At 36.8% G+C, this 27,019-nt stretch overlaps 3 protein-coding genes across 4 annotated transcripts; 1 reads left to right on the top strand and 2 right to left on the bottom strand.

Moving 5' to 3' along the window:
* Window positions 1–2,303: 2,303 nt before the first annotated feature.
* LOC141590658 (secreted RxLR effector protein 161-like) lies at window positions 2,304–3,065 on the bottom strand. The gene has a single exon (XM_074411229.1). It carries the CDS (start codon window positions 3,063–3,065, stop codon window positions 2,304–2,306), a length of 762 nt encoding a protein of 253 aa, XP_074267330.1.
* A 5,706-nt stretch (window positions 3,066–8,771) lies between these two features.
* On the top strand, window positions 8,772–21,151 carry LOC141592834 (putative LRR receptor-like serine/threonine-protein kinase At1g07650). Of its 2 annotated transcripts, XM_074413694.1 has the most exons (24): window positions 8,772–9,015; window positions 10,069–10,249; window positions 11,067–11,138; window positions 11,265–11,333; window positions 11,419–11,490; window positions 11,594–11,665; window positions 12,021–12,092; window positions 12,229–12,300; window positions 12,382–12,453; window positions 12,543–12,614; window positions 12,746–12,817; window positions 13,468–13,539; window positions 14,241–14,306; window positions 14,860–14,928; window positions 15,030–15,065; window positions 15,169–15,206; window positions 15,782–16,152; window positions 17,060–17,255; window positions 17,570–17,710; window positions 18,348–18,466; window positions 18,542–18,752; window positions 19,219–19,450; window positions 20,210–20,360; window positions 20,768–21,151. In XM_074413694.1, exons 1-24 carry the CDS (start codon window positions 8,895–8,897, stop codon window positions 21,089–21,091), a joined length of 2,973 nt encoding a protein of 990 aa, XP_074269795.1. In that variant the 5' UTR covers window positions 8,772–8,894; the 3' UTR covers window positions 21,092–21,151. The 2 variants fall into 2 exon arrangements, with proteins under 2 accessions (XP_074269795.1, XP_074269797.1); XM_074413696.1 differs by lacking the exons at window positions 8,772–9,015; window positions 10,069–10,249 and having other exon boundaries at window positions 11,408–11,490.
* A 2,205-nt stretch (window positions 21,152–23,356) lies between these two features.
* On the bottom strand, window positions 23,357–25,838 carry LOC141591332 (seipin-2-like). Its single transcript, XM_074411650.1, has 2 exons — window positions 24,863–25,838; window positions 23,357–24,116 (listed from the first exon to the last, which is right to left on the bottom strand). The coding sequence occupies exons 1-2, from the start codon at window positions 25,721–25,723 to the stop codon at window positions 23,631–23,633; spliced, it is 1,347 nt and encodes a 448-aa protein (XP_074267751.1). The 5' UTR covers window positions 25,724–25,838; the 3' UTR covers window positions 23,357–23,630.
* Between the last annotated feature and the right edge of the window lie 1,181 nt (window positions 25,839–27,019).

Below are 27,019 nucleotides of genomic sequence, written 5' to 3'. Positions count from 1 at the left end.
TACGTATTAAGAAGCTCTTTTGATCGAACACCTAATCTCGCCCGCCTCGATAGCATTGCATTGCATTGTACGGAGTAGCTTTATATGCCTCGATTCTTTATATTATATTTTTTTTTCTAATATTGACTTATGACTTTGAGGGTGGAGAAATTGATTTGATTTTGCCAAAATTGGTTCCAAACACCAATAATACTCGGGACGTACATACATTCATACACTATTCCAATTTCCGCATATCTTATCGACTTATCTACAAATCTACAGTGGAGTGTCGGGGTAAGAAATGTAACATGATGTAAATGCCATGCAGCATTTGCCAACTTACGTACTTTTGAATCATTGAATGTACTCCCTATTTATAAAGGTTAGGCCAATTAGCATATTACTACCTATTATGTTCAAAATTTTGCATTTTACTACCTAATATGTTCATTTATGCAAAATACAACCCAGAAAGTGCATAATACTCCACGGCTACTCCCAACTCGCCGGAAACTGTCTTAAACCCCTCTTAAGTTGTCTGATGTTGTCCCCTTCCCTCCATTTCTAAATTCAAAACCCAAATAATTCCAATCTTACCCCTCTTTTCCCCATACATTAAACACCTTAATTTCCCTCTCCTTCAACCTAATTAAATCATTTCCTCCATTATCATCTCCTCCACTTTCTTCTCCTTCTACTTCATTTCATTCCAGATTTGCAGTCAATTAGTTTATTTTTTTTCATCTCTTTTCTTTACTTGCGTTTCATCCTCCATTTTCTCTATTTCAATCTTCTTTCATTGTCTCTATTTCGATTCTTATTCCTCCATTTTCAAGTGGTACATGCCAATTATTATCCAGAAAAGCCCCAAATTTTACCAAGAAGAAAACTAAAATTAACTACTGTAGAAATCAATTAATTACAGTAAGCATGATCAAATGTCCAAAATTTAAAACAATAAAAGAAGCAAAAGGAGAAGAGGAATAATGTAAGAAAACAATCAAAAAAACTTAATTCAATAAGAAATGGATGATAATGGCGACGTCCTTCAATTTAAGCAATGATGATTGCGATTATTTGATTTGGGTTCAGCAATGGCGAGGGCAATGATGATTTTATGATTTAGGGTTTGGGGTGATGATGGTAATGGATGTATCATAATGGAGTTGGATTGAATGAGGGAGTTGGGGAGTGAGGTGAGTAATAGAAATGAGTTAATGGAGGAAGGGGAGTGATTAAATGGGAAGAAGGGCAAAATCGTCAAACAACATTACTCTTATAATCGCAGGTCACTTAAACCACCCTTAAGTAACTTTTCCGGCCATTTAGTTGCGATTTGCATAATTTTGTGCCGTTTTAGGTAGTAAAATGTATAAATAGGTATATTAGGTAGTAAAACACAAAACTTTGAAGATATTAGGTAGTATTTTGCCATTTATCCTAAAGGTTATAAGTAGAAAGTAGTCCCCATCTGCCAGGAACCTACCTTCTTTTCAAACACGTCTTTGACTTTCTTTACATTTTATTCCAAAATTCTCCTATTTTGAGTTTTTTGACTGCATCATTTTTTCTAGATTTCCCTAGGGCACCAACTTAGCTTACTGTAAGCTACCGTAAAATCACAAAAACTCTGAAGAATGTTTTTTTAATAACGTTATTGAGAGACCTTTCACATGATGAGTCAAGAGTTAAAATTCATTATTAAAATATTTTTTAAATGAAACAATTTTATTCTAAAATTTATAGTGAAACAATTACTACAAACTGCTATAGAATTATATGGAGTTTTTATATTGAATATGGAGTTTTTGCAAATATGTTCACTAATTAACAAATTCTAAATCAATTTGTCGGAATAACATTTCCATCTTATCAAAAGTCAGTTGGATGCAGGTGAAAATAAGATTACTCATTATTAACATTCAACAAAAGAAAAGTATTTTCTTTGCTTTTCCCCTTTTACTTTTGAGCTATTTTTTAAATAGCTCATTCAGCATGTTTCGAATGGCAAAAATTCAATTTTGTGATGGTACGATGGATCACCCATTTGCATACATTGCATTCCTTAATATTCGTGTAAATGAGACAACTCCAACGGCATTTGGCATGTGATAAAATGATAAACCTAGAGGCAGTATAGATGATGAGGAAGTTCTTGAATTATTCATCAAGGAAAACGTCTACATATATACAACCCTAGCTCATGTATGTTAGGTAACACAATCTCCTAAGGATAATCCTATTCCTAATATATAGCTAATAGAATCAAAATATACAACAAACATTGACCAATAATAATTACAATATCTTTTCACTCCCCCTCAAGTTGGAGCTCTTGGTAGTCCAAGTCCCAACTTGCGTTGAAGATGATCAAAAGCTTCACCTCCCAAAGCTTTTGTGAATAAGTCCGCAACTTGTTCCTTACTTCGAATATGAAGCGTGTTAATCGTTTTGTTCACCAAGTATTCCCGGACAAAATGACAATCTATCTCAATGTGCTTGGTTCGATCATGAAATACCGGGTTCCGAGCGATATGAAGTGCTGCTTGATTATCGCAAAATAAGTCTATGGGTTGTGTATGAAACACACCTAAAGACCCCAAGAAAGATTTTATCCAAACCAATTCACTTGTTACCGCTGCCATAGCTCTATATTCTGCCTCCGCGGTAGACTTCGCTACCGTCACTTGCTTTTTAGCACGCCACGACACCGGTGATCCTCCCAAAGAAACAAAATATCCACTTAAAGATCTTCTTGTTAAAGGGCAACTAGCATAATCCGAGTCACAATAAGCTTCTAATTGCAAGGTCGAATTCGCATGAATGATAATCCCCTTGCTCGGGTTCATTTTCAAATACCGAACGACTCGCATCGCTCCGTCCCAGTGTTCCTTTCTTGGTTCATGGACAAACTGTGAGAGCACATGTACAGCATACACGAGGTCTGGTCGTGTGATCGTCAAATAGACAAGTCTCCCTACTACCCTTCGATACTTCAATGGATCTTTCAATAATTCACCTCTTGCCAATGCGAGGTTGTGATGTTGCTGTATTGGCGTGTAAACGGGTCTTGTTTGCGACATCCCTGCTTCCTCAATTATTCCTAAAGCATACTTCCTTTAATTTAGGAACAACCCCTTTGAACTTTGTGCCACCTCAATGCCCAAAAAATACTTGAGCCTTCCCAAGTCTTTGATGCCAAATTGCTTGTCGAGACTACGCTTGAACGATGCACATGCTTCACTATTATTACTTACCACCAACATATCATCGACATATACAAGAACTCCAATGAAAAGTCCATTTTTGTTACGGGTAAATAATGAATAATCATCCCATGATTGAACGAAATCATGAGCTCGCAAAAAATCTGTCAACTTCGAGAACCAGTTTCGTGAAGCTTGTTTTAGATCGTACAAAGACTTTTGCAATTTACATACCTTGTTTCGATCTTCCCTTTCGAACCCTTGTGGAATGCGCATATATACTTCCTCTTCTAAATCCCCGTGCAAAAAAGCGTTGTTGACGTCTAATTGCTCAATTACCCAATGCTTAGCTGCTGCTACGGCCAATAGACATCGCACGCTCGTCATCTTTGCTACTGGAGCATATGTCTCGTGATAATCTATCCCCTCCACTTAAGTGAAACCTTGCGCAACGAGTCTCGCTTTGTACCTCTCGACTGTTCCGTCTGCTTTATATTTAATTTTGTAAACCCATTTACACCCAATTGGTTTCTTACCATTCGGTAGTGGTACAATCTTTCAAGTTCCATTACTTTCAAGAGCATCGATCTCCTTTCGCATCGCCTCTCTCCATTTTGGATTCTTTGCAGCCTCAAAGTAATATTGCGGTTCTCGTGTCTCATCAATGGCAGCCAAAAACTCCTTATGACTCCTGGAAAAACAATTAGTAACAACGTAATTGACTAAGGGATAGCGAGTACCTGGTCTTTTCGACTTTGATTGAGCGAGATGGCTGCTTCGTGGCGTGGGGTTTATTATTTGAGTCGACTTGCAGCTGTAATCTTTTCGCCAGTATGGCTCAAATTTCTGACGTGCCCCTCTGCCAAGCACCTCCTGTTCCTCCTCATTTACGGCTTCACTGTCATGACCTGCACTCGGTACTCCAGTTTCTGCTCGTGGTTCATCTGTCAAATGAAGACTCCCCCTTGTTTCGTGAGGTATGTCAGGGGTTTCAGTCAAGTCGTGACTCCCCCTGTTTTCGTGAGACACACTAGGAGTTTGGTCATCCTCTACCCCTTTATCATACCATTCCTCTGTGACCCACTCACTGTCAACAAGGTGAATATTTTCTCCATTCGAAACTGATTTTTCAAGTGAATAAGACAACTTATGCTCAAAAAATTGGACATCTCTTGAAATAATTAACTTCTTTTCACTTAAATCATATACTTTCCATCCCTTTTTACTGTGTGGGTATCCCAAAAATAAACACCGTTTTCCTCTTTCCCCAAATTTGTCCCGGGTTCGATCCTTATTGTGCACATAACAAAGACATCCAAACACCTTTATATTAGCAAAGTGTGGTTTCTCTCCATGTAAAAGTTCATATGGTGTTTTTCCGTCTAAAATGGGCGTGGGAGTTCTGTTTATTAAATATGCCGCTGTTAACACACACTCGCCCCAAAAAGTAATGGGTAAATTAGCTTGAAAACGCAACGCTCTAGCTTTTTCTAAAATGTGTCGATGTTTTCTCTCGACCCTTCCATTTTGTTGCGGAGTGTCAGTGTTACTTGACCTGAAAATAATCCCCTCTTCCTCATAATAATATTTCATTTGACCCGATAAGAATTCCGTCCCATTATCGCTTTGAATGATTTTAACACTAGTATTGTATTGATTTTTAACCATTTGGCAAAACACTCGTATTAACTCTCCAGCCTCTCCTTTATGTTTCATCAAGTATACCCAAACATGTCTACTATGGTCGTCAACAATTGTTAAAAAATAATGAGAACGCGACAAACTGGCTGTGCTATAACCTCCCCAAATATCACAATGGATCATACCAAACAAATAAGCACAACGTTTATTATTAAGCGAAAAAGGAGTTCGGGTTTGTTTAGCCCTAGAACACGCATCACAAACCTCACTGGTGTCCCAAACTAATTTATTGCCAACTAAACTTGAAAAATGAGATAAAACATTACTCGAAGGATGACCTAGCCTCGCATGCCATAACTTCGTCTCCTTCGAAACATCGACCTTTCCTGCTACAACCTTCTGCTCTTTCTTGAAATAATAAACCCCGTCACGCGCATCACCCCGTCCAATCTCCGTCTTCATAGACCGGTCCTGCATAACACAAAAGTCGGAGTGAAACGTTATTACGCAATTTATTTCCCTAATTAATTGTTCTACCGAAATTAAATCGCATTGCAAGGTCGGTACATAGAGGACATCTTTTAGCACGAAATTTTCGTTTAAAAACACTTCACCATGGTCAGTTGCTTCCACCTTCCTTCCATCTGGTAGTCCTACAATTGACTTTTCCATTTTTTTGATATTTTTCAAACATCCTCGTCGACCCGTCATATGGTGGGAACACCTACTGTCAATTAGCCATTCAACACTAATATCATTATTCATACCTGTCAATTTATCGCTACCTTCTGGGCTTGATGCTAGCAGGGAACTCACTTAAGAATAAGAAAGAGGTGAGAGGGGGTTTACCCTTTTGTTCGAGGCCTCCTAAATCGTTGGTGGTAGGCATAAGCCGACTTTTGTAGTCACGGTCTATTAAACTACAAAGTCAGCTTGTTCCTCAAGTGTCTGCACGTACCAATATGACTTACCTCCTTTTCATCCTTTTAATTGATTGACTAATTGACGCAAAACCTATACCAAAAAGTAGTTCACGTAGAAATGGAAAATATTTTTAATTGGTTCATTCCAGACCCTTATGCGTTCTATTTCCTCTGCATTAAAGGGGAAATTGGTCTGTGTGGTCGTCTCTTTTGCAGCGCTCGAAGTGTTGGCAGCATTGGCCTGGTGCGCTCCTTGCTGTCCGCGTCCTCCAGTCCTTCCTCCTCCTCTGCCAAATCTCCCTCTGCTGCTGCTTGCACCTCTACGCCCTCTGCCTCTTCCGCGCGCCTTTACGGCTTCATAACCGTGCTTGTCATAGCAAGTGTCTTCTGTGTGATAAAATTTACCACAATGCGTACACTGTGGTACGTCTTCTTCATCAATGGCACTTTGGTCTCCAAAAGTGGCTCTTCCTCGTCCTGCTCCATACGTCTTTACTGACATGGCAGCTTCATTTTTTTTCTTCTTTTTCCTTCATCATACTCATGTGCCTTTCCTCTCTCAGGACAAGTGAATATGCCCTAGCAAGTGAAGTGATGGTGTCTTCCATCAAAAGATTAGAGCGAAGGTTTCCATACAATTTCGAATCAAGTCCCATCAAGAATTGATGGACCTTCTCTTTTTCACGCTCCTTTGTCAATTCCATGGCTGCTCCACAAGTGCACGGCGGAACACGAGAGTAATTGGCAAGTTCGTCCCATATTATCTTGAGACGAGTATAATATTCTACCACCGACTCCTTTCCTTGCTTGCACTCGTCCAATTCTCCCTTCAACTGATGGACTCGCGGTGCATTCCCAGCCGCATAACGCTCACGCAACTCATCCCAAATCTCTTTCACGCTCCCAGAGAACGTAATACTTGCGTGTAACTTGTCCTCGATTGAACTTCGCAACCATCCCCTTAGCATGGCATTACATTGCCTCCATGCTACCAAATCAATATTGTCTTCTCCCTCATCTCCTGCTGGTTTTCCGACCTTCCCTTCGATAAATCCTAACTTATTTTTTGCGTCTAATCCGTTCTTGACGGCTGCAGCCCATAAATCGTAATTTTCCCCATTGAATTTGGTGGTTACGAGGGACATGTTAGGACTATCAGAAGGGTGGAGATAAAGTGGTGAGGACATGGGTATCACTCGTTTCTCATTCTCTTTCCTTCCTGAACTTCCGTCTTTCGTCATTCTAATTTGAGTTTTGTGTTTCTTGTTTGTATTGTTTTTTTTTTTTTTGTGTTTAGGTCTAGAACCTGCTCAAGATACCATGATAAAATGATAAACCTAGAGGCAGTATAGATGATGAGGAAGTTCTTGAATTATTCATCAAGGAAAACGTCTACATATATACAACCCTAGCTCATGTATGTTAGGTAACACAATCTCCTAAGGATAATCCTATTCCTAATATATAGCTAATAGAATCAAAATATACAACAAACATTGACCAATAATATTTACAATATCTTTTCAGCATGGGTGGTAATTACTCGCAAATTATATTTGGGGGCTGTATCTACTATCTAGACTAACAAACAATAGGTCTTGGTATAGACGGGTGGGGCGAACAGACGGATAAAGACCTCTAATAAAATGGGTAAGGGGGACAAGGTGGGGCACCCCTGCGCTTCCCACTTTATGGCAAATGGATATTTTGTAAGGAAAAATGGTATCTGTCTATACGTATAGACGGATAGTGTCCGTCTATAATGAGAATTTGTGACTAACAAAACTGATTTACCCTTTTCCTACAAACCTATGAATAATGAACCCAAATTTGCCTTAAATTGTCTTGAATGACTCGACCCGTACCCGACCTAACACATGAAAATCAATACCCAAGATTGACCTGAAATCGACTTGACCGACCCAATATATCCCAACCCAAATGTTTATTGCTTGCACATTAATTATCATCCATACATAGTAACTTGATAATAGTTGACATGAACCAGAAATGACCCAACCTAATCCGAACTCTGCAAATTCGAAATCGACCTAACCCGAACGTTCCCGACCCGATTCCCAACCTGGTTGATCCATTTGCCAGGTTTACTTACAACCTGAATTAAACCCCCGACTAAAATGTTTATTATCGCGTATTTAGTTCCATTATCCTCATGAGTCATGACCTCATATAACTTTGGTTGTTGGGATGGCTAACCCGAGTCCCACATTGGAGAAGAAGAGGAGTCTTGCCTAATTTATAAGAGACCCACAACTCTATTAGTTATGAGGCCTTTTTGGAAGGAATCCAAGAACAAAACCGTGCGAGTTTAGCCCAAAATGAACAATATCATACTAACGTGACGGAGTAGTGGAGGCAACAGTCCCAACAATAACAACACATCTTGAAGTACGTGAAACCAAATTAACCCGATCCAAAATGAACATTTCCATTAGGCATATTTTTCCAAAATCGGAGGCTTGACAAAGAACATATCTTTGCCATGTAAAAAGCAGACACAACTTTAGAAAAAGAAAGATAGCACTCATTTACGGAGTACTAATAATTGTATAGTTAGTCTTGCTGAAGACGGGTCGGAGTAAGTGACGGATAATGTCACTCACAAAACGGATAGGGGGACAAGGTGGGGGCACCCCATGTGCTTCTCTCTCTCCCCTCTATTTGGGTCATTTGTGAGAGGAAATGGTATCCGTCACTCCAAAGTGACGGATACGTGCCGTCTTCAATGAGATTTTGTGATAATTGTAATACTACTCCATAAGAAGCTGGAGAACAAGTTGAACAAGTCCCCACCTTTGAACATTCATACTATCAGCCATTAATACAGTATATCAGCTACCCACTTTCAGTAAATCTCAGACACCGTCTTCCACTAATTTAGTAGGAGACATAATAGGAAAAAAATAAATTTAGTGGGTCCTTCAGCCCATCATGTGAGAAGTCTCTCAAGAACATTATTGAGAAACCGTCTCTCTGAAGTTTTTGTGACCCACTTTTCACTATCACTTCCCCAATCCTATATCATTCACACACTCTTTTTCGTATTCTTTTACTATGTTGATCTTCTTTCATAATAATCTTCAGACTTATTCAAACCTTTCTACAGTTATTGATAATAATAATGGCGGCTTCATTTACTGTTTACATCGTTTTTACTGTTTTTGTTATTTGGGTTTTACTTGCGGAATTTGGGTCTTGTAGTAATGATGATTGTCAGGGTCAGCTTACTGATGCTCATGAAGGTAGTTTTCTATGTTGGTTTTTGGAATTATGAAATGGGTTTGTCTTTTTGTGAGTTTTTGTATTGGATAGTCAGTAGTGGAATTAGGATTTGAAGTTATAGGAGGCGAAGTTGTATGACATTTGACATTATTGACAATAAGTTACCCTCTCCGTCCCAATTATTTGTTTACCTCCGATTAAAATACTCCTTACAAAGAATAAAAATAGTACGGGGTAAGACAAATGAATGAGACGGAGGAAGTATTGACTGTTTTTAGTTAAATGGTAGTTTGATTATGTGTCTGTGAATGTTAATACTTTATTTTGAAGTTGAATATCATTCATTTTAGTATGTGGGTAGTTAGAAGATGAGCTAATGAAGGTCAACTGTTTGATAAAATGTCTAAATGAAAATGTTGTCTATGTTTTTTAGTGTGTTTTGTTGAGTGTAGTGTATGGCGACTACTTACTCATTTACTAGTTTAAACTCTTGAGGGTTTTGTATGTATGAACCGTCTTAAATCCTATACCTGAATATCGCGTTATATTGGTGTTGGTGGTGGTTGTTTTTGTTGTTGCTCTCATAAGAGAAGTTTATTCAATCCCTGAATAATATCCTTAATTTGTGAGATGAGCAGCTGAAGTTTGTGTAGTCGGAATGTGAGACCATGATGGTCGGCTTACTGATAGATGAACCATCTCAACCAAAACCTTAAGGTGATGGTTGAGGTTCAATAATTATATTTATTTCCTATTACGCCCCCTAACTCGAATGCCCATTTGGCTCGAAGAGTGGTTAGTGCACAGGCTTCTAGAGTTCTAGACCTTCCTAGGCCCTACTTGATATTACGATGTCAAAACTATGGCTGTTACATTTGCTTTTGATTGGGTTATGTTGGATGAAAAACCTCATGACTGTTGAATATTCGGCTTAATTCATAGTTTGATCATATAGGCCAGAACTCAAAACTTGAAAAGTTCTTGTGATGCAAATGTGTTAATCTAAACGTGAAGAAATATTTGCTTTTATTCTGTCTTGTAGTCTTAAACATGAATACTTATTGTTTATGCAGTGGAAGCTCTTCAGGAAATAGCCAAGGAGCTGAAGAAAAATGATTGGAACTTCAAAGAAGATCCATGCTCTAGAAAAACAACTTACAATAGTTGGTTTACCAGAAGTGACCCAGCTAACCCAAATTATGTTAATCAAATAAACTGTAGTTGCATCCAAGGCAGTTTTCGCTTGTCTAATATGTAAGTTGCTTGTATCATTTATGGGTCCTTCTCGTCAGGCTGTATATTGAGTGCATATAATATGGCAGTAGTATGACTATGATGATCGGTTGTTCACGACTTATCTATTCAAAGACGAAGTTTTAACTAGAGCGAGGGTCAACAGTCATAATTGGCACCTTTATCTGCGATAAATTATCCTTGGACTTAGTGAACATTGGCTGACATTTATATTATTCACTCTTCGGTATCCAAATAATTTGACTTTGACTGCCAAAACCTTTTGCTTGAGCACAGTCAGTAAACTAGGAGTAAGGAGATAACTAATAACTAATGCAACTATGCATGGCGTAGAGGGTGGAATCCCATAGCTTCATGGTAGTCAACCATGGTATCTGGAAATATGACTTTTAATCTCACAGCAATCATATAGAGTAGCTTAAATAATTTATCCCTTATGATGAAAAGTAGGATTATGATCGAGTCGGTAAAATTCGATAGCTAATGGTTTTAAGTCACCCAAAAGGCCGTTGTATAGGTGTAAACTTGTGAGTTAGTTGGTGCCGTACTTTATTGTCAATATATAACTATAGGACCTTATAGCAAAAATTGAGATGGCCTTAAGACTCTTAATGATTGAATCTTAGCCAGGCACTCTACATGTTCATGCCTTTCATTCATATGCATTCAGCAAGCTTTTATTTTAATGAAATTATAGTTTACTTCAAATATAGAGTATCAAATATGATACTTTGCTTCATATGAGTATTACAAACTTTTGTTGTGAGTTCACTCTTATCCGTTTGCTGACTTTTGATTGGCTTCTTGTTGTGAGCAGATCTTTAAAAGGTCAAAATCTTGATGGTGTTCTTCCAAAATCTCTAAAAAAATTGGCCTACCTCCATACAATGTAAGCACAATCATCATTTTCTAGTAACTCAAAGGAATAGCTGTTATCAGAGAAGTAAGACTAGTATCAGTTTCGCATTCACACTACACTCATGAGTCATGACTAACCATTCTTCATTTTTGCTAGCGCCCTGTCGAGAAATCTTCTAAGTGGAACGATACCAGAAGAATGGGCTTCCATGAAGTTGGAATATTTGTATGCAACATCAATTAATTGGTCCATTTATTGATTTAGTCAAGTGTGTTTGACATATTAGTAATATAATGTAGAACTGCTGCAGGTCTGTTATGATCAATCGGTTATCTGGTCCCATTCCAGAATATCTTGGGAATATCACCACTCTCACATATTTGTATGTCTCGTCACTCAATAATGTCAGCCGTGAAATTATCTTCAAATTTGTTTTTTTTTTTGTATATTCGTACACATGAATCCTCAGGAGCATGAATCCTCAGGAGCATTGAGAGCAATTCTTTCTCTGGAACTGTTCCTGCAAAGCTGGGGAAGCTGGTTGGACTACAGAGTTTGTATGCAACTGTGCTTTCACTATTTTATAACAATAACAGTAGTAGTCATAAGGATTATTAATGTTTAATTGTATACTTCAACTATTATAGTTATAATATAATTACTGCTGCTGCTACTACAATATGAAACTAAAATATTTACATTTCTTATAAAAAAATCTGGAAAAAAAATACATTTACAACAAAAAGAATTTTTAATAAAAACAAGTATAGTCAATGTAGCGTCTGAAGGACCGCATAAAGTCAAATGGAAAGGTCAATGCGAAAAGGAGTAATTATATAGCTGTCCAACTGTCAATTGAATTCCTCTAATTTTTGAATGTCTTTTGATGTTTGCTTCTTGCTTGATTGCTAGAATTCTTAGTGATAACAACCTTACTGGATACTTGCCATTCCAGCTAAAGAAACTTGCCAATCTAACTGAGCTGTGAGTACTGCTTGATGCTTCACTCATACCCAGTTTCAACTCTCATATATGATCATTTTATAACTTTGAGCTATTTCAAACAGATCTAAATTAATTTTACGTTTTTTGGTTTTACTTTTTCACGGTCCACAATCAGGAGGCTGAGCAGTAATAACTTTAATGGATCAATACCCAATTATTTCCAATGTTGGAAAAACCTTCAAAAGCTGTAAGTCTTTCCTACCTGCATACATGAAAAGTAGATTTTTATGATGCTGTCTCTTAATGTATCTGAGTTTTGCCATGGCAGAGAGATTCAAGGTAGTGGCTTTGAAGGACCAATACCATCTAGTATTTCCTTTTTGGTCCAATTAATAGAACTGTAAGTGACTACGTACTTTTACATGTTCAAAATTTTGGGATGTGGGATCCCTGGAATAATTTGACTCAATCTTAGAATGGCTTGTGCAGAAGGATCAGTGATCTGAATGGAGAAGGTTCCCTGTTTCCATCACTAGAAAAGGCGATAGCAGTAACACGCTTGTGAGTTACATAATCTTATACAAAGCTTTTAGTGGAAACTGTATAGCTGGTGTCTTTACCATTATATTTACGAATCACTATTCTCGCATCTTTGAACTGATAATACCTCTTTTGACTGTGTTCATTTCCAGGATGTTAAGGAGCTGTAAACTTTATGGATCTATTCCTAATTATTTATACGGCATGACAAAATTGAAAACTTTGTATGTCCCTTCCCTCTTTTCAGCTCCCTCTTCTATCTTGTAAAATATTATACTGTCTGCATTTGCTAATGGCACACGACTGAAAAATATCCGAGTCTCCCTGGTTTAATGCATTAGCAGTTGTGAACGCTGCCTATTTTGCATTGGGGAAAGGTTGGATATGTCTGGTCCCCCTGCCACAGTTGGGACAGGAGCCTTTTGAAAGGCACTGGGGAAATTACTAATGATGATAATGATATGATATAAGTGATATTTGACTAGAAGTGATTTTAAATGAAACTTTTTGTTTTATTTCTCAATGGTGTGCTGTAATTTTATCTAATATGAAAGAGAAAAGGAAAGCTGTTTTCATAGGAAGTACTCCTTCCAATCCATTCCAAACTTGCCATTAACTTTTGTAAGTCAAACTTGTAAAATATTGACCGTGATAATATTTAGTCAAATAAAAAAATTGACTAAATATTCTTAAACTATTTTGTCAACATATAAAATTATAGTAACATCGTTTAGACAGTGAAAAGTCAAATGGATTGTTTAGAACGGATTGGAGGAAGTAACTCTTACGAAGTATTTTATTTGGCTGTGTGTGTTGAAGAACTACTTTTAATTAAATGTAACTTCTGATGAGATCTGGTTTTGCCATTTTGTAGGGATCTCAGCTTTAACAGTTTGACTGGGTTAATTCCAGATCATCTTCAATATTTGTCAAAGATGCAATATATGTGAGTGAAAACTGTATTTTAATGTGTATGTAAGATGTCTTTGGCTGTATTTTAACGTAATTTTACACTTGAAAGGAAAATATTCATGTTCTGCTTTCCTCCGTCACCGTAATCAATTAAGAAAGGTAGTTAACCGATAGTTGGGTTAATAAAGAGTGTAGGATAAAGAAAGTGTTGAACGAGCTAATAAAAGAAGCCTTTGATCAATGTATTTACGTATAAGACATCATACTCCCTTTGCCGTCGAGAGACTTGTCACTCTTAAGAGACCATATCGTAAAAGTTCCCTGACTTTGTCCACCTATATGGCTATATAAACATGGGAGATAACTTAGCATCTGATAACACTTTATTTTCAGTTTCTTTGACTGGCAACTGAAACTACCAAATGCCGGAAGTATACCATAGGATGTTGGTATGACTTCTGCTACTCCAGTACGAAGTATATAATTAGAAACAAAGTTGACCTATATCTCATTGTGCATTCTGAAATTTCGTAGATTTATTTAGATTTTGGTATATATGATTTCCGTGTTACAGACTTACAGTTATTTTTTAATTTTTAGCCTAGATTTGCGCATAGAATTATGGGACTTGTTCCATACTTCCATTTTGTAAAGAGGTCTTGGTGTTTACTATAAAACACCCGTTTCATTAGTTATTGGTGGGATTTGTTGATGAGTAGGCTTGGTCATTGTTAGGTATCTGACAAGCAATAAACTAACTGGTCATATTCCAAGCTGGATCACAAACAAAGATGATAGCAGGTTTGATCTTCTTACTTCTTCAATTCCACCTGCCTTAATTTTGCGATTGTATTGATTACGTGGATGTATAGACCAGTCTAAAGAGTGAACTGTGGAGTTTCCTGTATTAGTTATGGATGTCAGTAGTATTCAAGTAATTGACCTCCCAGGAAGACTTCGTTATGTATGCATGAATCCATAATGAAAGTCTGTCTTGGATAAAACTTTTGAATTTCAAAAATATACATGATGACACCTACTTTTCAATTATAGGATGGCTAATATAGGATGGCTGAGTATGAACTTAGGTCATAATGAGCGAATTAAACTGTTGCGGTCATGATTTTATTTGTTATCAACTTATCAACAGTGCGTCAGTGCCCTCCTCCCTTTAAAATCAAATTTTGGGAAAACATTGTTGTGGACATGCCTTTTGTATTTCTTTAATTTGATGTTTGTACTCATGATATCTTAGAGTAAACATTGTTGTGGACACAGCCTGTGGAGTTCGTTAATTTGATGTTTTTGCTCAGGATATCTTAGAGAGACTAACTCTTGTAATTTGTGCTCCCAGCCACTTTGATCTTTCATACAACAATTTTAGTAGGAGCTCCGCGCCATCTTCCTGCAACAAAGATACCCTGTGAGTACCAAACACCCTTTGGTTTTCTCTTCTATCACATTCTGAGAATTGATTATAAATTATTTACCCATTAAAAGTTAAACTTGTATTGTTTTCTTCAGAAATTTATACCGAAGTTTTTCAGGAGACCAAGAACTGTAAGCTCAACGCTGTTTTTTTTACATTGATGGACAGCAAGTCCTTCTGTTTATGTACATAACTTCACAACTTATGTTTTAAATTCATGAAATAATTATGCAGAAAATCAAGCGTGTGCCTGAAGAATTATCATTGCAAAGGTGGCTATTATTTTTTATTTCATGGGATTGTAGTAAATGATCACAGTCTAATCGAACCCATCGGGTTTCTCTTTCTCAATTATATTGATGGGCTTGCACTGTTTGTTTCGTCACAATCAGCAGTCCCAAATCATTTAAATAACAAAAACAAGTACTCCCTCCGTCGCAATTTTATTGCCCCCATTTGACTTTGATGGTCAAACAATGCCAACTTTGACCATTTTTTTTGTCACAAATCACAATATACTATTTCTACCACTTCTTAGAAATGATATTATGAAATGGGGACAATAAATTGTGGTGGAGGCAGTAATATATATTTCTATATTTCCATCCCTGCTCATGCCCTGTTCAGGCTCTACCATTTCATCTAATTCTGTAAACTCCCTTATGAACTCTTTTTTCCATGTACATCCAACCACTTCCCACATAATGCCAAGCAAAGACTAATATAGTTGTTAATTTGTCTGTCTTAATTATAAGATGATCGTTAGAGGACGGAATATTGTGCTCCATGTTGGTCCATTGACACTTATCGCATGCATACCTTATATTTGTTTTTTTTTTCCCTGAAGCTCGGTATTCACTGCATATTAACTGTGGTGGAAAGGAGACTACAGTTGGAAAGACATCTTATGAGGAAGATGATGAACCTGGAGGATCTGCAAAGTTTGTTCCCAAAAAGGCAGAATGGGGATTTAGCAGCAGTGGATGGTTCTGGTTGGATAAAACTCTTAGTAATTATTTAATAGACACCACCTCTCTTCCAAAAACGAGTGACTCGAAGCTGTATATGGACGCACGGTTGTCAGCTACATCTCTGACATATTATAGTAGTTGCTTAGGCAAAGGGAACTATAGTGTGAAGCTTCACTTTTCTGAGATAGTTTTTGTTAATAACTCTTTCTACGGTCTTGGAAGACGGAGATTTGATATTTATATCCAGGTAACTGTTTGCAGGCTTGCAGCTATTTGATATTTATATTTCTATTTTTCTGAAACGGCCTCTCAACAATTTAAGGGTCAGATCTTGTAAAATCTAAAAATTCCCCCCTTTCGAAGAACCCTTGTCTCATTGTGGTTCCATTATTTTATTTTTTTTGGTGACGAGGGGTTGAATCCCCCCGGGCCCATGCATTCCCGCACCACCACATGGACCATGTAAGCCACCCCCTTCGGGGGCTGCAGTGGCCAAGTGATCATCGCCCAGCTGGTAGTCGAACCCGGGACCTCTCAACTCCTGCATTTTTGCAAGCTTCAAGGTTTAACCCGGCTACCACTGGACTAACACCACTTGGTTTTGTGGTTCCATTATTGATTCACTACGTTATCAGTATATCCATTCTTGGATTATACACGGGGAAAGAAGTTCTGGACTTTAGTGATTAATATTTGGGCCAAAACAATGTTTCCATTTCTAATGGAGCCAAAAACTCAATATTATTTGGCTCTGGATGATGTTGGAGAGGGTAAAATAGCTCACGAAAATGATTGCCCTTCTTTTTATTCTAAAGTAAGGAGTCATCTGATTCAATTTTCGTTATGGGTCCTCCAAAAAAAGTCTCTCTGTGCTTTCATCACTTAAAACTCAAGTGTAAGGCTATGTACATTTAACCCCCTTACTTCTCTGTTGTATATGTTGAAGCGTTGGGGACTTGAGGTAATGTTGTCGAAGTTGTATTTGGGCCATAGATCTGGAATTATAAGTGATTAATAATCTTGCTTCAAAAAATTCTTCCCTCGTAATATGGTAGTGATCCAGAGTCCGTATCCCAATACTAATTTAATGCTGTAACTGAAGTTTTTTTTTTTCTGCCAAAAATCAGTGAGAATGTTGTGTAATGTTCTTGCAGGAAAAGCTTGTTCACAAGAATTTTGATATTGTAAAGGAAGCAAAAGGGGCCAATAAGGTTGCAGTTAAGGTATATCAGCACATACCAGTTAGTGGTTCAATAGAAATTCGCTTCTACTATGCTGGGAAAGGGAGCACAAAAATTCCAGAAAGAGGAACATATGGTCCACTTATTTCAGCTATTTCTGTTGAATCTGGTAATTTATGTCTTTTTTTATAGTTGTTATCCTTTATGCTTTCTGGATTTTGTACCATGATAGTGCCTAAAATTGTAAAGTGGAACTGGTGTATAACCATTTCCTCTTATATGTTCGTCCAAATTCTGTGTCGGTGACATTATACTTTGTTCTAGTAAATGGCTCAATGCTGAGTTGATGTTGATAAAATAAAAATCTTCATGTACTTTTCACAGTTGGCAATTCAGATTTAGAAAGAACATAAAACAATAGTCTTAAAAATATTGTAATGAGCATAAGTCTAGTCAGTTACGTATTGTTCTTCTTCTTTGCAGAGTTCAAACCTCCTTTTGATGTAGAGAAGATTAAAAGGATTTTAATCGTAGGCGCATCTTGTTTAGCATGCCTCCTTACTATTGGATTTTTTGTTGGTTGGTGGAAGCACCAGAAAAATGACATGGCATCAAGAGAACAAGGTAATTTGCTCTTCACACTTTCATTTACTGCATTTGTTGATTTTTATTTCCCAATTGCAAGATTACAACAATTTCAAAGAAGTAATGGCATCTTGACTTGGGTCAGTTTGTCTTTTGATCGGATGGAAAGCAAATCTGTCTGAGCTTCTTACACCGTAAAGTAGCATTCGTTCAAGATTTAATCTTGACTCAGTGTTCATTATAAGTCATTTGGAGACACACTCAGTATTTTCAACACACAGGAGTGTAGTCTGCCCACTGCTCCTAAGGGGGATTTTTGAAGGATTCAAGTAATGTTGCTGTTATACTGAATAGCAAGAAAGTCTGTGAATTTGACTAACCACTGCTCAACATTAAATATCATTATAAGAAGTTCAGAACATAAAGCAACAGAAGCAGTTCTATAGTTGAATACATACAGATCTATAAAGCCCTTCGTATTTTAATATTCATGTTTGCATATTTTCATCAATTTACTCCTGGGAAGTCACTTACAGAGTTACAGTACTATTAATGAAAATGACAAGTCTTATTAGTTATTAGTGTGGAAATGTGAAAATAATTTAGGGAGAACTTAATTTGCTGCTTTGAGTGCCACCACTATTACACTGCTTATCTCTTCTTTCACTGTGCGCAGTTCTGGCAGGACTTGATCTGCAAACTGGTTTGTTTACATTTAAGCAACTCAAAGCTGCCACCAACAACTTCAGTGATGATAGTATAATTGGACAAGGTGGTTTTGGATCAGTGTACTTGGTATGTTTTACAACTTTGGGTCATTGGAAAAAATTTCTCATAATTACAGATAATTAATGCTTTCGATATGAATAGGGAGTACTGCTGGATGGAACACATATTGCCGTGAAACAACTTTCATCCAGATCAAAACAGGGGAACCGGGAATTTATAAACGAAATAGGGATGATTTCTGGCTTGAACCACCCAAACCTTGTTAGGTTGTATGGATGCTGTGTTGAGGGTAACCAGTTGTTCTTGATATATGAATACATGGAGAACAATAACCTTGCACTCGCATTGTTTGGTAAGTGGTAACTCCATGGCTACATCTAAAATCTATTGTCCTCACCAGATGTCACCTTAAATCACTAACTTCAACTATGTAAAGATACAGTGAAATTTTCATACTGTATTTATGAATACCGTTTTTATATACTGTGAAAGAATGTTGGTCAAAGTCGTCATAACTTGATCACCAAAGTGAAATTGGGAAAATATGAATGGGATGGAGTATTTATACTGAGCTTTATGTTGCATATGGTATTTTTTTTTTGCACAAAATTATTCCAAAAACTCCGTCTGTGAGTGTTTTCGGGCATTCACTGCCCGTCCCAAGCCCGGATAAAGGAGGAGGGTTGCTGTAGGTCTGTGGCAGCAAGCGTAAAAACTTAGTCACATTGGACATGAATCGGAAAATTATTCCAAGGTTTGTTAGAACACGGAAAGATTATATTGTTGGGAAATAAATGGTTACATAATTGAAATTGCAGATAATATTCAGCTGATGTTGGACTGGCGTACTAGACAGAGAATCTGCATTGGTGTTGCGAGGGGTTTGACGTTTATGCACGAGGAATCCACAATAAAAATTGTTCATAGAGACATCAAGGCTACAAACATACTCCTCGATGGGGACCTTAATGCTAAGATCGCGGACTTTGGATTGGCCAGGCTTGACGAAGAAGAGCATACCCACATTAGCACCAGAGTTGCCGGAACAATGTGAGCAGAATCATCTCTAGTCTTAACTGTTACGCCGTACTATTTTCTTGCACACTGTATATATGTATCCTTTCAGTGCTTCATTGCTAGTTTATCTTTCTCATTTATTTGGACTCGTTCCCAAATCTTAGGGTAGGAATGATTAGGTGATTGAAGCATCATAAGCATACGCATATTATTTATTTTTCTCTTGATGTTTAATTAGCTTCATGGAAATGAACCCTGAGACACAATGGCGTGGTTCTTGCGGCCTTGTGTGTATGGCAGGGTATGGTGGTTGGATGGATGCAACCTTACCCTTGTGTGTGTAGAACCTAAATTTTGTTTCCGGATGACCCATAATGAAAGTCACATCTTTAATTGCACGGACGAGAACACTTTACAATATAAGAAACACAAATAGTTTAGTGAGACATTTTGCTTTATTTCATAGCGAATTTTAACATTTGATATAACTAAATTTGACTATTAATTTTGAGTTTTTTCTTTATCAGAGTATGTATGCATGGAATCCAAAAAAACGGGTTTTTGCTATTTGTACAATAATTTTTTTTTTCTATAATACAAACTGAAGTTTGATCAACTAGCTTTGCTGCCATTTGATTTCGAGTCTCTCCCCCCTCTTTTTTCTGTACAAAAAGAATCACTTTTTGAAAGGATATTGTCATGCACATGAATTATTAGAAAGTTCTAATATGGTACTATTCCGATTTATAGTCCGAGTGTATAATATCGTTGAGATGGTTCCTATCTTCACAGAGGATACATGGCACCGGAGTATGCATTGTGGGGCTATTTGACTTATAAAGCAGATGTCTACAGCTTTGGGGTTTTAACATTAGAGATTGTTGCTGGTAGAAGCAACACCAAATTTCGGCCGGATGACAACTATTTCTGCCTTCTCGATTGGGTAAATATATTTCAAGCTTTCTTACTCTCTAATTCTGGAATTTCCTATACTATTCAAAGGATGACACCAAGCTTCTTATATTTATTGACCTAAACTCCTTGAAATCCAGATTGTCCACTTTTTAGTTTCTTCAGATATTTTTGGGGAAATCTCCTGTGGAAAAAACTTGCATTTTCAAAGGGATATTTTTAAGGAACTCTTCTGTGTGACTATTCACATTGTTGCGTAAATATTTCAATACGGGTTTAGCGAACTCAAGTAACGAGTATCACCCTTGTTTGACTTTGTCAATTAACTTAGACGATCCCCTTCTAGTTTAGCTTACCTTTCGTATGAGAAGAAAATGATTTTAATGTCATTGATATGTGGCAGAGCATGAGTTTAATCCGTAACTTGTGTCAATTCAGGCTTTTGCCTTGCAACAACAAAAGGGCAATCTAATGGACTTGGTGGATCCAAAAATGGGGAGCAACTACAACAAGGATGAAGTACTAAGGATGATCAAGGTTGCCTTATTATGCACTAATCCATCTCCGACTGTTAGGCCGACAATGTCCGAGGTAAGGAGCATGCTTGAAGGTAACATGGTTGTACAAGAACTAACCCTGGGCCCGAGTATGCTCCAGAATGACTGGCTCGCTCAAGTATCGAAAAAGAGCCAAGACATGATGTCCGATAGAGAGACTATAAGCCTTGTTAACTCTGCTGATCCACTCATGGAGGAGGATTAACCCTTCAGCTCAGTGAGTCAGTGATCATCACCTTACTTCCATCTCCTCATTATCTTATGGGATATTTACACAGACCCTCAATTTTTCGACTTTTTACATGGTACCCCTACACTTATTAAAACATACATGGTACCCCTAATTGTTGTCATTATCACTAAATGTACCCCTAAACTTTATTTTCCGTCAATTAAACTCAGTTTTAGGCGTTAAATGATTACTTGGACGCGTAACCAAGCTTGACATTACCATCCCATGACATAAGGACTCTATTAGGCTCAATATCCATATTTGGACGTGATAATTTGGCAAGGGTACACTTAGGGATAATGACAACAATTAGGGGTACCATGTATGTTTTAAAAAGTGTAGGGGTACCATGTAGAAAGTCGAAAAATAGAGGGGTACCATGTAGAATATCCCTTATTTTATTGTACAAAGTACTATATCATGGTTTCGATCACAGCCGGTGTTATAAACTTCTACTGTCTAATCTTATCAAAATCAATAAATTTTAGTCCTGATGATCTCAAAAGCCTTTACCTTGGTTTTGTGATGTAAAATCATTTAGAGGTATTTGTAAAGGTATATGGCTATGACTAGCACAGAATGACTCTTGACTCGCGGGGAGTTCTATTCGTTAGGCAACCTGGAATTAATCTCAAATATGAGGCGATTTTACATGTTACGCTAGTCTAGTTTAGTTGCTGTATATTTAGGTACAGTATATAACATCATCTTGATTCAGTTCAAAGACTATATATCAGATGCAGTACAATTGATTTGGGTAGTTTTTGAATTTTTATAATAAAGTTTTCGAGTTTTGTTTGCAAGGTTGTGAGTTTTATTATAAAGTTTCCGAAGTTGTTTAATTAAACATTAAGCTAAAAAGTTACAATGTAGCTTAAAAACTATATAAATAAATTCATTTAATTTTGAATTTTAGCATCAAAAAAATTAAAATGTAATTTATAAATTTTAAATGCTCGCAAAAAACACATTAAACTCAAATGCTAAAAGGTTTGATGTAATACATCAACACAAATTCTCATTGAAGACAAGCACTATCCATCAGAAGCTGAAGACGAATAGTGCCCTTCTTACAATATACATCAATTGCATGTTCCTTTTTTCCATCATACACTGGTGGAATAGTGGTCAATAATTTCTGATATCTCAATAATTGTGAATATTTTATTTTTCTTGACATGTGTTGAATCAATATTGATGTACGATTTAGGGCAGAGCAAAAAATTCGATTATCTAAACTGATCTGATATCCGATCCGTATCCGATCCGAATGTTTGGATATCCGATCCGAAAGTTAAGTTTGGTTTGGATATCTGATCCGAAATCTTTGGTTTTGGTTTTGGTTTGGATATGGATATTAGAATTAAAACATTTGGATATCCGATCTGATCCGAAACTATAGTTTTCTAGTATAATTTCGAGAAAATAAAATTTTATTTGATATAACAACTTAATTAATGTTTAAAATATTAGAGAATATCTAGGTGATACTTAAATTTTATGTCGAGAACATTGGAATAAGAATACTACAGAAAATCATCATGTAAGACTATGAATATAATCGTGTTTCAAACTTAATTTTAAAGTAAATTCAAAAGTATGGATATCCGATGGATATCCGCATCCGATCCGATTATTTTGGATACCCGAACATTGGATATCCGAAACATTTGGTTTGGATATTGGATATCTAATTTCAGGATTTTTAATATGGATATTCGATCCGAACTAGCACTTTGGATCAAATACCCGATCCGTACTCTGCCCTAGTACGATTAATAAAATTGAAATAACACCTAAAATAATTTTCAAAAATAATTAAAACTAAGTTGATTTTTGGCTTAAATGTTTAGCCGACAGACAGCACAACCCCAAAAATTATATACTTCTAGAAATTAAAGTTATGTCAATATTTGGCCTTAACATCACTTAACATAGTTTTTACGGAGTATATAAGTGATTTGGGGTTATAGAACCAACCAGCCCAGACCATCTTTCTTTATTGCAACCAGGGTAGATTGAATGCTGTCTGCGAATATTAACCTTAGACACCGAATTCAGTTGGTGAATGTCTTAAGGGTAAACCAACCAGGCAACCATGGCATTTCGGTACTTGAGACTGATGCTGAACATGTGATTCAACATACAAGAGGAATGCATAACACTCATTTCCAAAACACTGTTAATTAATCCATTAAACCCGCGATAGCAATGCATCAAAGGCCAAAAGAACAAATGGAAAGTCCGATAAACAAATCTACTTCAAAGCAAATAACTGCTAAATTCCGATTTAATTCTGTACAAATTAAACAATCAACATTACAGCAAAAGAATGCAACTACAGAGATCAGCTATTCCGAAAAAGGCTTCAAAGCAGGGAAAAACGGAAAACAAAGGCACATAAAGAATTGACTACAATTTACAAGTTCTATTCAAGATAATTTCAAAAAACGGTAAAGCTGTAAGAACAATTAGACTAGAACTCGCAATAGGGATTAAAGATGCCAGTACCTCAGTAAGTGTCCAATGTTGCAGGACTGTCGTTTTGAGTAGCATTGCCACTTGTTCTTCTCCTTGCTCTTGGGAGTATTAAAGGTGTACAGCATAACACGGTGAATAGCAACTCCAAAACAAATAACATCATACTAAGCCATACAAATATTGTTTTCCTCCAGGACCATAAGATCCTTTTCAGGAAACCGAGTTCAGATTCAACATGTATAAATGCATCATATACTTCAGGAATTCCACCTCCCGTCCCAAATTCTGCTCTTTGTTCGATTGCCACCTTCAAACAACCTGTAGGGACGAGAGATTCCGTGTAGCCTCTAAACTTTAAGGTTAGAGTTTGGGTTTCTGACACGTAACCAGCGACAAGAGGAATAATTTTGAAGAATGTTAGGAACAGTCGGAGTGGTTCACTTCTGAATCCCAGCATGCATGGGTGGCTTATACTTGCTAATGATTTACCATTTTCTGACAGAAAGTCTACCCTTACCTGTGAAAATAGCCAAAAACTTGCTGAAATCTTCAAAAAAGCGATTATGATTTCAGTTATGCATATCCTACCGTTCTGAATCTGTAATCTGAAAACTCCTCAAAAGCAATAAAACTCCCCTCCCTTTTGCCGTGTGGACATAGCTAACACACCATTAGGGAACCAAGTAAATTTGTGTTTTGTTTTCTTTATTGTGCTTATTTATCTTTTCTCGCATATGTCATAACAAGTTCTTATTTATCTTTTCTCGCATCTGTCATAACAAGTTGTCAGATGTAGGCTCCGCAGATGCAGCCTTACCCCTGTGTTAGCAACACATAGAGGTTGTTTCCGAATTATTGAAGATGAATAGCATGTTAGTATCACAACAGCATTCAATAAATCTCTGATTTATACGTACATAGTACATTTATCGAGCCACAATCAATGTCTAGATAGAGTCAAGCATGACTAGCAGGTGGTTTGCAGTACCATCAGTCAATATTATGCATCTTCAAAGTTCAAACTATCAAAGACTATTAGGAATATATTGATAGATAGCGATATTATCTCGGCTCATATTTGACCAATGCAATAATACAGAACGTTCTGTATTATTGCATTGGCCAAGTCGGAATATATAATTACATAGATGGGCTCATATAATATGGGCCGAGATAATATCGCTATCTATCAATATATTCCTAATAAAGACAATAAAGAGCCAAAGAAGTAAGCTTTCCTGTAAATAAAGCAAATCAATATACCTGAAAGATTCCTAAATTTCGATTGTAATCAGACTCGGGCACAACCAATGTAACAGTAGCCTGCAACTTATGATTAGGAAGTATAACCCTTCCACTACCTCCAACACTAACTTCATTAACCTTCTCACCATACTCGTCACTCCGACAACTAGTTATCGACACCAAAGCTTGAGGCTTGCTTTTCGTGTAGTCGAAATTCAGTGGTTGCTTCAACTGAAAGGGCTCCTCCACAACATACAACCTCATCATCAACCCACCAACAACAAATGCCAAAACTAACATACTCACCAATACAGAACATACATAACAACACCACAACAACCCCCACCCGATTTGAAACCCGATATTTATCCATGATTTATGATCTTTAAAACATAACCCTATTAATCTTTTAATCAAATAGCTTCTACCAAGTCCAATCACATAAAACGGATTCATATAAATCATCAAACCATAATATAATGCTGAAAAGGGGAATCTTAATAGAATAATCAATAAATTAAACTGAAACCCAATTGACTTAATCAACAATTCAGTAATAAAACCTAATAATCTAAATTGCCCATCATCAATTTCTCCCTCTTCATTTGATTCTAAACTTATTTCTTCCATTGTAACAACAGAATTATCCGCAAATACACTCGAAACATCATCGATTGTTGATGTTGATTCCGCTAATGTGTCCAAATCCGATGATTTTCCGTCGATAATTTCGTCAATTTTTGAATATTGGTGTGTTGATTGGGGAAGAAAAGAAGAAATGTCAGATGATTCGAAGGTTTCTGCGCAATCGTAGAAGGTGAATTCGTCAAATGCATCGAAGAAATTATCGTCTTCATCGCTTGATTTCGCATCTTCCATTAATGATCAAGAATGGGTAAAATAATTTGTCGATTTAGGATTAGGGTTAGGGTTTGAGTTAGATTTTTGAAAGATACGAGTACGCGGGTAATTTTGGGGGCAGAAATAACGGATCATACCTAACATTCAAGTTTAGTCCAAGTATAGACAAATTATACTCCGTGTTTTGGGAGTCGTTGGTTTTCGGTTTCGGCAATTCTCTCGTACGACGTCTTTTTTGTGTTTTTGGTAAATAAATGACTATTTTTTGGTAAATAATGATCACTCTACGGCAAATAATGACCACTCCAAATAAATTGGTCATTTTTTAGCCATAAAAAGTGATTTCTATTTACCTAAAAGTGGTCAATATTTATCCGAAGACATCACTTTTGGAAGTATTCGGTTATCGGTTTTTCTTTTAAATTTTTTATCACCATCGATTAAATTCAGTTCTAACCATTTTAATTCAAAAGACTAAACCCAAATCATTCACTTACACACAATTATGGAAAATGCAAGATTTGAACTTTGGGGGCGAAAAATTTGGGGGTGGGGGTTGGGACAACTAATTTCATAAGGTACACTCGAAAATTTTTCGAAAAATTTAACTAAAAACTTTGAAAATGTCATCCGTCGGGGGGCGACTTCCCCTGCTAGCCCCCTCTAGCTCCACCACTGCTTATACAGTTACACTCATCATATAATACTTCGTACAAATTAATAACATCACCACTTTGCAAGTAAGAGCGGAGTTTGAGAGAGTGAATTTGATCTTTTTCATTATTTGGTTGGGGTGTTCATTTTTAGGGAAGGAAAAATGTACTAATTAAATAAAAGCCGACATGAAATCGGAGGATACAATTTCAAATCGGAGGATACAATTTTAGCGATTAACTCCAGACATAAGTCAACCCAAGTTCATTGATTTTTCTGCGTTTCTCTGCCTTGATTAAGAGAATTAAGCGATTACATGAAATATGTATTTTAGTGAACATATTTATTGCTTCTCTTAATGATATTCTTTTGTAATGCATATTTTTAATTACAACCTTTTACTATAAAACATAAAATGCATTTATTTTTCATAAATGTATTTTAGTGGGCTAATCCGTCACTAGCTGAAAACCTCTCACAAAAAGGGAGAGGGGACAAGGTGGGGTATCCCTCATGTGTTTTCCCACTCACCTCTCATGGGTATTTTATGAGAGGAAACGGTATCCGGCAAATCTTCTACACGACAAATGTGTAGAGATTATCAGCTTTTAAGCTATGTATAAATCTTCCAATCTAAAATAATTCTCAGATCCATTTATA

Source organism: Silene latifolia, chromosome 7 (assembly GCF_048544455.1).
Source record: "Silene latifolia isolate original U9 population chromosome 7, ASM4854445v1, whole genome shotgun sequence".
Lineage (NCBI taxonomy): Eukaryota > Viridiplantae > Streptophyta > Magnoliopsida > Caryophyllales > Caryophyllaceae > Silene > Silene latifolia.
Note: the sequence above shows the minus strand (reverse complement) of the source record. Positions and strands in the feature narration are given on the sequence as shown.